Source organism: Chaetomium strumarium, assembly GCF_033439665.1.
Source record: "Chaetomium strumarium strain CBS 333.67 chromosome Unknown B0T15scaffold_1, whole genome shotgun sequence".
Taxonomy (NCBI): Eukaryota; Fungi; Ascomycota; class Sordariomycetes; order Sordariales; family Chaetomiaceae; genus Chaetomium; species Chaetomium strumarium.
Genome location: NW_026944429.1, coordinates 1,112,623 through 1,123,401, shown reverse-complemented (window position 1 = coordinate 1,123,401; position 10,779 = coordinate 1,112,623). Strand labels below are relative to the sequence as shown.

General features: G+C 57.5%; 6 protein-coding genes across 6 annotated transcripts; 3 read left to right on the top strand and 3 right to left on the bottom strand.

Moving 5' to 3' along the window:
• Positions 1-34: 34 nt before the first annotated feature.
• On the top strand, positions 35-1,992 carry B0T15DRAFT_516147 (uncharacterized protein). Its single transcript, XM_062868239.1, has 3 exons — positions 35-243; positions 312-824; positions 882-1,992. The coding sequence occupies exons 1-3, from the start codon at positions 211-213 to the stop codon at positions 1,821-1,823; spliced, it is 1,488 nt and encodes a 495-aa protein (XP_062725448.1). The 5' UTR covers positions 35-210; the 3' UTR covers positions 1,824-1,992.
• A 1-nt stretch (position 1,993) lies between these two features.
• Positions 1,994-2,995, bottom strand: B0T15DRAFT_516145 (uncharacterized protein). The gene has a single exon (XM_062868238.1). The coding sequence runs from the start codon at positions 2,811-2,813 to the stop codon at positions 2,007-2,009; it is 807 nt and encodes a 268-aa protein (XP_062725447.1). The 5' UTR covers positions 2,814-2,995; the 3' UTR covers positions 1,994-2,006.
• A 343-nt stretch (positions 2,996-3,338) lies between these two features.
• Positions 3,339-6,135, top strand: B0T15DRAFT_388009 (uncharacterized protein; the record flags this gene model as incomplete). Its single annotated transcript, XM_062864420.1, has 6 exons — positions 3,339-3,371; positions 3,441-3,576; positions 3,630-3,941; positions 3,995-4,482; positions 4,938-5,151; positions 5,222-6,135. The coding sequence occupies 6 exons, from the start codon at positions 3,339-3,341 to the stop codon at positions 6,133-6,135; spliced, it is 2,097 nt and encodes a 698-aa protein (XP_062725446.1).
• A 270-nt stretch (positions 6,136-6,405) lies between these two features.
• B0T15DRAFT_11217 (uncharacterized protein) lies at positions 6,406-7,158 on the top strand. Its single transcript, XM_062861515.1, has 3 exons — positions 6,406-6,665; positions 6,727-6,770; positions 6,842-7,158. Exons 1-3 carry the CDS (start codon positions 6,618-6,620, stop codon positions 6,993-6,995), a joined length of 246 nt encoding a protein of 81 aa, XP_062725445.1. The 5' UTR covers positions 6,406-6,617; the 3' UTR covers positions 6,996-7,158.
• A 163-nt stretch (positions 7,159-7,321) lies between these two features.
• On the bottom strand, positions 7,322-7,849 carry B0T15DRAFT_488377 (uncharacterized protein; the record flags this gene model as incomplete). The annotated part of the gene is made up of 1 exon (XM_062866507.1): positions 7,322-7,849. One exon carries the CDS (start codon positions 7,847-7,849, stop codon positions 7,322-7,324), a length of 528 nt encoding a protein of 175 aa, XP_062725444.1.
• A 1,165-nt stretch (positions 7,850-9,014) lies between these two features.
• On the bottom strand, positions 9,015-10,727 carry B0T15DRAFT_389676 (major facilitator superfamily domain-containing protein; the record flags this gene model as incomplete). The annotated part of the gene is made up of 4 exons (XM_062864504.1): positions 9,015-9,143; positions 9,203-9,599; positions 9,621-10,543; positions 10,605-10,727. 4 exons carry the CDS (start codon positions 10,725-10,727, stop codon positions 9,015-9,017), a joined length of 1,572 nt encoding a protein of 523 aa, XP_062725443.1.
• Positions 10,728-10,779: the final 52 nt, after the last annotated feature.

Below are 10,779 nucleotides of genomic sequence, written 5' to 3'. Positions count from 1 at the left end.
GGAGCTTGTGCGGGTGCCGAGTCTGCCGATAGGATGGCAATCGCGCCCGATGCAAGCCCGATAAAGAGCTCTACTTTTCCATCTTCCTGGCCAGTCATAGGCGACAACTTGACCTGTATTCCTGTGTAGCCTTCCAATTGCTGGACGCGCATATCGTTCAACTGATCCGATGCTAGCTACCATTCGAGTTGTATACCAACTGCGTCCAAAATGTCTGCCGATGACCAAGCCTTCCTGGACGTGGTATGACCCCGGTCCTGTGTCGAAATATCCAAGGACAAAGACAGACTAACCTGCAATGTCACATGTAGCTATCGTCTTTGCCAAACGATATTCAAAAGTACTCCAGAGATGTCGCCGACTTCGTTGACAAACACGTCGACCACATAGCCGATACTCTGCGAGATGCGCTCGCCAAGTCGCCATGGGTCCCCGAGCAGTTCCGCCCAAGGTCCCCGCCCCCGCCTCCCTCAATTATAAGCGTGCCGACATCTGCCCTCGAAAAGGTACAAGACTGGATCTCGAGACACAAGCTCTTGGTTGGCTTAATTGTCGTGACTAGCGGCGTCGTGGTCTACCGAACATATCGGAGCAGCGCACAATGGCGGAAGGCGCGGCGGGCTAAACGGGCTCGCAGCGGTGGCCGGATGGAGGTGGTGGTTATTGCCGGGTCGCCAGCACTGCCTCTGACGCGGTCGCTGTCGTTGGACCTTGAGCGGAAAGGATTTGTCGTCTTTGTGGTCTCTAACAGCCACGAGGACGAGGTCATGGTTCAGAACCTGGCACGGCCGGACATTCGGCCACTGAGCATTGATACCACTGATGTACGTCCCATGACCCCCTGTTATTGCTTGGTCGAGCCCCAGCTCACCTGCCACAAGCCCCCGAGCGCCGGCAACTCCATCGACAGCTTTGCCCGCTACCTCCAGTCTCCCCACGCCGCCATTCCAAACGGCAAGCGGCACCATCTCTCGCTCAAGGCGGTCATCCTCATTCCCTCCCTCAACTATCAAACCTCCCCCATCGCCACCATCCCACCCTCAAGTTTTGCCGACCTCTTCAACACCCACCTTCTCCAACCAATCCTCACAATCCAAGCCTTTTTGCCACTCCTAACCGCCCGGCTCAGCCCGCCCACCGACAAAGAACGGCCGAGCCCCAAGGTTCTCGTACTGACGCCGTCCATCATCTCCTCCATCAACCCACCGTTCCACGCACCCGAGGCAACAGTCTGCTCCGCTCTCTCAGCCTTCACCGAGGTCCTGACGGCCGAGCTGCGGCCTCTCGGAATCCCCGTGACCCACATGCAGCTGGGCACCTTCGACTTTGCAGGTTTCACACCGGCCGCCAACTCCCGTCTCCTCCACCCCCACGGCCTTCTCCCGGCGCCGGATGATGCCGAGTCGCTTCCCTGGCCGGATTCCGCGAGGCACGCGTACGGCAAGAACTTTGTCTCGCAGTCCGGGTCGGCTATCAGTGCCGGGCGGATCAAGGGCCTGCGGGGAAGCTCTCTGAAGGAGCTGCACAATGCTGTGTTTGATGTCATTGACGGGTCAATCACGAGCGGCGCCGTGCGTGTTGGGTTGGGGTCCAGTGTTTATGGGTTTGTTGGTCGCTGGGTGCCAAGGGGGTTGGTAGCCTGGATGATGGGGATTCGGAAAGTGGACGCATTGGCGAGGTGGCAGACAAACAGCGGTTCGTCGGCTCTTGGGAGTCCGAAATCTACGGGGAGCGATGCGGAAGGGGCGGCTGGGAGCGACTCGTTTATTGCGGTGCCGCCTTTGGAGCATGTCGGGGATGCAAATGTCTGGAAGGAAGGTTGAACAGAAAACAATATTGGGAACCCTATTGGCGTTTAGGAGTTGGAGGCTGGTGCAGGAACACCTAGCTCATCCAAGACAGTTCACGATTCTCTCCTCAATGAAGATGGATGAAGAGAAATGATGCATCTTTCAATGGGCCGACGTGTGATGACGAGCGCTGGAAATGCTGTAGTGCCTGCCTCCCTAATGACCCCTACCCTTAAACCGCCCGCCTTTCCCTCTCCACCGAAACCCCCTCCCACCTCCAAACCGATCCTTATGCCTCCCATCATGTCCCCTCTCCCCGTCTCTATCCCTACCCATCCTATCCATCTCCCTCTCCCTCTGCGCTTCCCGCTCCCTCTCCTCCTGGCCCTCCTCTTTCGGCCGCTCCTCCTTCACCTTAGGCTTCTCCAGCTCCCCATCCGGCACCCACTTCGGGTGCGCTCCTTCCCGACACTGCTTTCCATCGGGACAGAAACCGGCCAGGTAGTACATGCACATGCGCCTCCGCACGTGCTTCTTGTCGCACCTCGGCCCCAGCGGACAGAAGCCGCGCTCGTAGTGCGCACACGGCGGCAGCCGCGAGGACGGGTCGATGTGCAGGTACAGACACTCTTCGCCGTTGCTGCAGAACCCGTTCCGCAGGAAGAAGTTGCACTCGGGCATCTTGCGCAGGTTGTACTCGTGCAGGAACTCGCACGTCTCGCCTTTCTTACAGAGGCCCCGCAGCCAGTGCTTGCATACCAGCGAGCCGAACCCGCCGCCGCCGTCGCGGTTGCGGTTCTCGGTTGCCGCCGACGTGATGTGTCGGTCCGGGCAGTGCGACTTGAGCGGGCAGTTGCCGGAAAGGTTGGCTTTGCAGACGGGTCGGTCTGGCGGGAGGCTGTGCTGGTAGGTGCGCTGTAGGAAGGGCGTGAAGGTGAAGGCGTAGCTGGGGGCCGTGTGTGTGAGCAACTGGGAAGCGAGGTGCGAACTCGCACTCGGCGAAGGATCAGTGTCCGTCGCCATCTTGGTTCTGATGTCGGTTGTCGCTGTGGCGCGGCGTGCCCGAGTCAGTGGATGGGATCGCGCCCTCTAATTCTTTTAGGGTACTGTCTGTCCTGTGCCGGTCGGTTAGCGAATGTGGATTTATGGTCTCTTGATGGTGATGATGTCCAAAGAATTAAGTTATGGAGCTGTTGAAAGACTAGTCGCGGATTGATGAATTCAAGGTCGCGTTCAAGTTGTATGCCAAGAGCGATCGACATGGATCCACCCACTGGGCTAGGCCCAAGGTGAACAACCAATCAGTGCTCTGTAGCTAGGGACCTCGGCTCGGACTTGCCCCGCGAGCTCGGTTTCTAATCGACCAGGGTCCAGGCCGTACTGTATAAGAGGGGCAAGTCTGGTGCAGCTGATGCTCATCCACGCAAACCATAAATTGTAGTAGATTGTGGTCTTGTTCTCTCACCAAGCTATCTTTGCGATCCTCGCGTTCCGTATCATTTGGTCTGTGTGCTGCTTACTGTTCAGTGTTGACGATATCCATCCAAGATGAGAGGCATCCAGCTGGCGCAGTATGTGAAGGTGAGACTCGAGATCCTTTTGCCGTCTCAATTCCGGGTTACCATCATCACAGACTAACGGATGATCTAGGGGCCGTATGAGCTCAAGGTCTCAGAGCTGCCAGATCCTAAGCCGGGCCCGGACGAGTATCTCATCGAGGTCCATGCGGCAGCGACAAACTTCTTTGATATCCTGCAGATCCAGGGCAAATACCAGCATCAGCCTCGTACGAACCTCGGTTTCCAAGCTGTCACTAGTTCATTGCTCATTCATGTCTAGCATTTCCCTGGATCTCGGGGGCCGAATTCGCCGGGGTTGTGCTGGCCACGCCATCAGGGTCCAAGAACCCCAAGTTCCCCGTCGGCTCCCGCGTGTTCGGAGCCACTCAGGGCGCATATGCCACCAAGGCAGTTGCCAGGGAGGTCAGCATGTTGCCTGTCCCGGAGGGCTGGAGCTACAGAGAGGCAGCTGGGCTGTTTGTGACGGCACCGACAAGCTACGGTGCGCTGGTTGTCCGTGCCGGAGTCAAAGCGGGCGACTACGTTCTCGTCCATGCAGCCGCCGGAGGTGTCGGCCTTGCTGCTGTTCAAGGTGCGTTTGTGCTGAAGTGGAACCGCTCACCTCTATGTACTGATATTCCATAGTTGCAAAGGCGTTTGGCGCAACCGTCATCGCCACAGCCGGCACCCAGCGCAAGCTCGAGGTGGCCAAGTCCTTCGGCGCCGACCACGTCGTCGACTACCGCGATCAGAAATGGCCCGAAATTGTCAAGAAGTTGACGCCCAAGGGCAGAGGTGTCGACATTGTTTACGACCCTGTGGGCCTGGTCGACAAGAGCACCAAGTGCACAGCCTGGAATGGCCGGGTCCTGATTGTCGGGTTTGCTGCCGGCACGATCGAGAAGGTGGCTATGAACAAGGTGCTGCTCAAGAACATCAGTCTAGTGGGCATCCACTGGGGCCAATATGCGGTTCATGAGAAGGAAACGGTCGTCAAGGTGTGGCAGGGCATCATGAAGCTGATAGCCGAAGGGAAGTTCAGGGGCACCGAGTTCACGGACAAGGAGTTCGTGGGGCTCGAGGCTGTTCCAGCCGCATTGAAGGCTCTTGGGAGCAGAGAGACCTGGGGGAAAGTGGTTGTTAAAGTGCCACAAGAGGGACAGAGCAGGCTTTGATTGGTTGGTGCTGACCTTAAATGTATACCCAAGTGTCCAAAAGAGCCCGTACGTCACTGCTGTCTCCTCGGGTTCACGTGTACGCTTTCTTTCTGGCCAGGAGGAGACTTGTTCACGACTCCACTGGCGCAGTCAGCTAGAATCCAAATTTACCCTAACCCACATTCAGGGTCATTGTTTGCCCCTCGAGCCCCGCCATTCTTTTTCTCGGTAACTCGACCCCACGTTCGAGAATCTGCGTGCGTCCCTGGCTTAGTCAAACACTCGGTTTGGAATCGGCTCAGCCTTGCTAGAAAGAATTTAATAATTAGAAGAGCCGTACATTAGAACGCTCCGGTTCCGCCCCGCCTGCCCGTCGAGCCTTTGCGCCGGACAGACCCTGACAAAGCCTTGCCCCCGCACCAACTGTCAAGCTGTTCTCCTCGTACTTAAGACGCACCCTCCGCTCCAGCGCTACCGGTTTCTCCGTAGCTGCTGCCGCAACGCTCTCCAAGAAGACCGCCACGCCGTACCACAGTGAGATACAGACAATTGGAAAGCGGAGGATGCACAACAAGGTTGTCATCATCGGCTCCGGGCCGGCGGCCCATACTGCCGCCATCTACTTGGCCCGCGCCGAGTTGAAGCGTGAGCATACCCCGATGCCCTTGCCCCTGGATTCATCGAGCGAGCGTGCCTAACATATTCCGTCTCTTAGCCGTCCTCTACGAGGGCTTCATGGCCAACGGTATCGCGGCGGGCGGCCAGCTGACCACGACCACCGAGATCGAGAACTTCCCAGGCTTCCCGGAGGCCGTGACGGGCCAGGAGCTGATGGACAAGATGCGCAACCAGTCGGAGCGCTTCGGCACCGTCATAGTCACCGAGACGGTCGCTAAGCTCGACCTTTCCAAGCGGCCCTTCGAGTACGCCACCGAGTGGAGCCCTGACGAGGTGCACACCGCCGACGCCATTATTCTGGCAACGGGGGCGTCCGCCCGCCGGCTCGGGTTGCCCGGCGAGGACAAGTACTGGCAGAACGGTATCTCGGCATGCGCAGTCTGCGACGGGGCGGTGCCGATCTTCAGAAACAAGCCGCTAGTGGTGATCGGAGGCGGGGACTCCGCCGCCGAGGAGGCCATGTTCCTGACCAAGTACGGCAGTCATGTGACGGTGCTCGTGCGGAGGGACAAGCTGCGTGCGAGCAGCATCATGGCGAAGCGGCTGTTGAATAACAAAAAGGTTACGGTGCGGTTTAACACCGTGGGAGTCGAAGTCAAGGGCGACGAGAAGGGCCTGATGAGCCACCTCGTCGTCAGGAACGTGACTACCGGTCAGGAAGAAACGCTCGAGGCGAACGGGTTGTTCTACGCTATCGGCCACGACCCAGCCACGACTCTCGTCAAGGGCCAGCTCGAGACGGACGAGGACGGCTATGTCGTGACGAAGCCGGGCTCTACACTTACTAGTGTGAAGGGTGTGTTCGCGGCGGGGGATGTCCAGGACAAGAGGTATCGGCAAGCGATTACCAGCGCAGGCACCGGATGCATGGCTGCCCTGGATGCGGAGAAGTACTTGGCCGACCTTGAAGAGGAGCAGGTGGACGGAACAGCAAGCAATGGCAAGATATAGATTTGTACGGCTCGGTAGGCCGTATTGTTGGTATACCTACTTTCGCGGTTGACATGAATAGGACTATACCCTTAGATCCAGTAACTGGGCTAGAGCTGCAGGTGAAATTGCTGGAGGGGGCAACGATTCAATTCGAGATACTGTGGCTCGTTGTTATGTTTTTAGAACTGGTTTTCGTCGCCGCTTGCTAGATGCCGCTCCTCTGTTAATAACGTTAATAGTCGCTCTCGGGTTTCTCAATGTCTCGGCTGCTAGTCTGGTGTCACCAGCTCTGTCTCATGGAATCCCTGACATAACTCGCCCGGAAGCCTTCCGCGCGCAACGCCTTGCAGTATCTGAGCTCTTTCTTTGTCTGATCTCTTGAGGTGCGCTCCAAACCGGTTCCTCTCCTTCCGACTTTCTCTTCAGCATCATCCATCCGTTCCACCATCTTGCAATCATCAAGCTTCCCACGTTTGCAACTTTGACAATTAGCGTTCAAGATGTCGGACAAGGGATACACCTACAAGAGCCACGGCACCAACAGCTCGGTTAGTTCGAGTCGCATTTGGTGGTCGAGCTACCAGAAATGACTGACCTCCTGCGTTGCAGGGCAACCACTACTGCGCCCGCGACTATGGCAACAATTCCAACTCGTACCACTACTCTAATACATGAGTTGTTCCTCCGATCTCTATACAATTGAACCGTACTAATTGACAGTCAGCGACGGCTCCTACTACTCCTCCAACCCCAACGGCATCACTTACTACAACAACGGCAGCGGCGGCTCCACTTACACCGCGCCGAGCGGCTACAAATACTCGTCGGGCTACGGCTCATCGAGCTCATCGTCAGGCAGCTCGGGCAGCAGCAAGTAAATCACTTTGCGCGACGCAATCGGATCGCGGATGTTAGTTGGGATAGTCTCCACATGGCGGAGTGACCGGGTCGGTTAGCGTCCCGGGGGTGCCGGGGCGCCACGGGGATCGGAAGCATAGCTGAATTCAGCGGAATTATCGCCCTGACTCGTCGGTATCGTACATGTACATGCCAGAATCGCCGGCCCATCATCGTCGTCTCCCGGAGAGGGAGGCTCTGTCCGTGTTGCCAGTAAGTTGCCCTGGTATGTAACCTAAGCAACCGAAAGCCCCAATACCCCCCAACCGTGCATCATCCCGCTGCCGGGCCCAACCGCTCTTCCTTATTAAAGCGTCGCGACCAACCCACAAACCGCCCCCGAAATCAGCATAGCCGCCCTACCCAGATTCAACATCCCCCACCAGTCCACCAGCGCCTTGGCGCTCCTCTCCTCAGCCCGCACCTCGGGCGAGGGGACATTCGCCTGAACCGAATTCGCCTCCTTCTCCATCTCCTTCAACCGTCCATTCGTACCCCCCATGAAAGCAACCGTGTACGGGATAATGCCGACCGTCAGTCCCGCCGCAGCCAGGTACATCCGCGATCGAGCCAGCGGGATCCCCGGCGTCTTGAGGCCCAGCCAGACGTATGCGGCCGCGGTGACGGCCGTCGCGAAGGGCATGGTGGTGGCGCCCAACGTGTAGGTGCGCAGCCACTGGGTGAGCATGACACCGCGGGGAGACTCGAGCAGGCGCGGGACCACGAAGGCGGAGAGGGTCAGGGAGACGCCCGAGGAGAAAGAGGAGAGGAAGAGGGCTGTGCCTTGGGTCAGGCGGAGGGAGGTGACCGAGGTGGGGTTGTTGAGAGATGACATTCTGAGATTCTTTTTTTCTTCCTTTGGATGTGTGTGTGAAAGGTGAGGTAAATTAAGGTATGCTGGAGGGGAAAGGGTACTGCTAAGCTAAGAATACTTTCAAGCTGCTAAGAAATGTTGAGGAAGGTAAGCTTGGAGATGATGACAAAGGGAAGGAAGGATGGCCTGGTTCCATAATAAGACTCATGATATGGGGCGGGAGTGCCAAAGGGCAGACGACGTCCAAAGCGGAGCCGTCGTTTCAAGGCTAAAAAGGTTCCATCAGCCCACCAACTTGCGCGTTTGTAATGCCGATCCGATCCCCTCCGATTTGACTGCCAATCTGTCATAGACGTGTACCAACTGAGGTGGAGGTGGAGCACATCAATTGAACCGGAATCATGTCTGGGTTGATGGTTGTACTGTCTCCTGTGGAAGGGTAGGCGGTATTTTCACATGTCCTTGATGAATCTGACCAAGTACTACGACCTTTCTGAGATTACGGTTGAAACGCGAGAAACAAAGTTCAATGCCTGCGCTGCCCGACTAAAAACAGTAAGTTTGAGGTCTTCAACTTATAGAACACTGAGATGAATGCATAGATGTTGTCTCCGTCATCTCTCCCTAGGCCCCGACTGGCATCGACTGACGACAGGTTATGTATATACGGCACAGCTGAGATTACCGTACTGTACAATCCGGATCATGACTTACTAGTACTTACCACCTTCAGTGTATTTCGCGCTGGTTACCCTCCTAAGTACGGAACACCGGTTCGCGCCTCTAGGCTTGCTTCTTTCTTGTCCTCTTCCCCTTGGTATCCTAGCCGGCAGGCTTCATGGCCCAACTCTGATGAGGAGAAGTCCCAAGTTTGTACGAGATAATGGCCTGACGCCTGCAGGACTATCTGCTGTGGTCAAGTATTTTTTTCGTTAGGCTTCGGATCGATATTCGACGCTTTGGCCCCTTTCCCCCCTTTCACAAGCTCTCGAAGCCTCTAAGGAGCAGTGTCGTGGGAAGGTGAATACGGTAGCTGGTCAGATGCAAGACATGGGATATTCCATCAGCCTCGGGGAGTCACAGCACATGATTATCACAGAACAGGTCCCATGTGGATCAGAGGTCTTGAGTCGCTTGCTGGGATGTATTCGATAAAGCTCCCCTTTGCGTCCAACCGAATGGTACCTCATAACGCTGCCTTTCCCCTTGACTCGAACGGCAGAAGAAGCACCAACAGCCCTGCAGCGATGAACAAGGCCCCGCTGGTATACACGGGCGCAGCGGTTTGGAGGTCGGCAAACATGGCAACAATGGGCTACGATATGAGTCAGCTTCATGGGAACAACACGGTCAAGCTGACAGGTGAGTACAAACCGCCATGATGCCGAAGATGCGATTGCAAGTCGCACTCAAGGCATTGCCAGTGCCCCTCTGCGGGGTCGGGAACAGCTCCGGAGTGAATCCGTAGAGCACGGCGTACATGACGTTGCTGGTGAAGCTGAAGGCGCAGTTCCAGCCCAGGAGGGCCTGCGAGTTGAGGGCTGTAGTCGAGCCGTACAGGAACACACCGGTCAGGACGGTCGACAGTGCCAGCGTCCCCTTTCTCCCGAACCGAGGCAGCTCGACCAACAATCCGCCGAGCAAGGCGCCTGGGACGCCAAGCACGGCGATGATGAGCGAGTTCCGGTACGTCAGGTATGTTGATCCGTCGCCGAAATCCGCTCCGCGCGTCGCTTGGATATACGGCAGGAAGGCGTTGTAGAGGGGATACCTGTGTTCCCGTCAGCTGAACTGCCGCTCGATCCGCAAGAGATCTCGAAAATCATCATACCCCAACCCGATAAACGCCCAGATCGCCATGATCAGGCCAGTCGACAGGGCAAGCTTCCTTGTCCCAAACAGCGTCCGGACCCTCTCGAACTTGATATCCTCGAGTTTGCGCTTGACGGCATGCGCCACATTGGCCTGGTGGACATAGCCCTCCGGCTCGCACGCTTTCAAGTCCGCCACGGTCAGGTCGCTCGTCTTGCCATTCCGCCTGGCAACTTCATGCACAATCCGCACCGCATCCTCGTCCCTCCCCTTCCCCATCAGATACTTGGGCGACTCATAGATCGTAAACAGCCAAAACCTCACCAGGAACATGATCACCGTAATCCCGCCCATGGTGATCAAGAACCACCGCCAGCCCATGTTCTCCCCGCGCGTGCACGGCACCTGCCCCTCGGCGCAGGTCAGATTCCCGAGCAACGGCCACGCCACGAGCGTGGCCACCACCTGGGCGATCGCCCACGCCACCGACAGGACGGTCAGCAGATACTGGTGCGACGCTGGGAGGAACTCGAGGTAAATGGCCGAGTCGACAGGCAGGTTCCCCCCGACGCCGAACGACCAGAGCGCGGCAAACACGCCGATGGCGGCAAAGTTGGGCGCGCCTGCAGCCGCCATGCCGAACACAGCCGTGATGCCCAGCGTGAGGTTGAATGCCCACTTCCTCCCAAACACGTCGCACCCAAACCCCCAGAAGAGGGCACCGGCCAGCAGGCCGATGTTCTGGCTCAGCGTGAGGAGAGGCGGGCGCGCCGGGCCAAACTCGTTGGTCACCGGCGTGAAGATGAGCGACGTCACGATGGGCCAGAGGTTGTCGGATGCCCAGCCGAACGAGATCACGGCGGACAGCTGCCATTGGTACCAGCCCATGCCGATGTCCTGGATCTGGGAGGTGTGTTAATAAGGCAAGGAAAAGGGGGAAAGCGGATAATTGGTGGTGGCTTACAGCGCGGTTCAAGACGCGGGCCTTCTTCTCGTAGACGGGGTCGATTTGGCCTTCCGGGAGGATAGCATCGTCGCCTGACGAGAGGGAGACTTCGTCTCCCGGGCGCTTTGCAGTCTCGTCCATGTTTGGCTCCTTTGTGGTTGAGGTCATGATCAACGGTTGGGGGTGTCGTGCA

Bases quoted from the DNA above. Each gene is read 5' to 3' on its own strand.
- B0T15DRAFT_11217 (XM_062861515.1), top strand. From the start codon at position 6,618: ATGTCGGACAAGGGATACACCTACAAGAGCCACGGCACCAACAGCTCG. The intron at 6,666-6,726 runs GTTAGTTCGAGT...CCTGCGTTGCAG, and splicing joins GCCACGGCACCAACAGCTCG to GGCAACCACTACTGCGCCCG. The intron at 6,771-6,841 runs GTACCACTACTC...ATTGACAGTCAG, and splicing joins TATGGCAACAATTCCAACTC to CGACGGCTCCTACTACTCCT.
- B0T15DRAFT_516145 (XM_062868238.1), bottom strand. From the start codon at position 2,813: ATGGCGACGGACACTGATCCTTCGCCGAGTGCGAGTTCGCACCTCGCT.
- B0T15DRAFT_516147 (XM_062868239.1), top strand. From the start codon at position 211: ATGTCTGCCGATGACCAAGCCTTCCTGGACGTG. The intron at 244-311 runs GTATGACCCCGG...TGTCACATGTAG, and splicing joins ACCAAGCCTTCCTGGACGTG to CTATCGTCTTTGCCAAACGA. The intron at 825-881 runs GTACGTCCCATG...ACCTGCCACAAG, and splicing joins TGAGCATTGATACCACTGAT to CCCCCGAGCGCCGGCAACTC.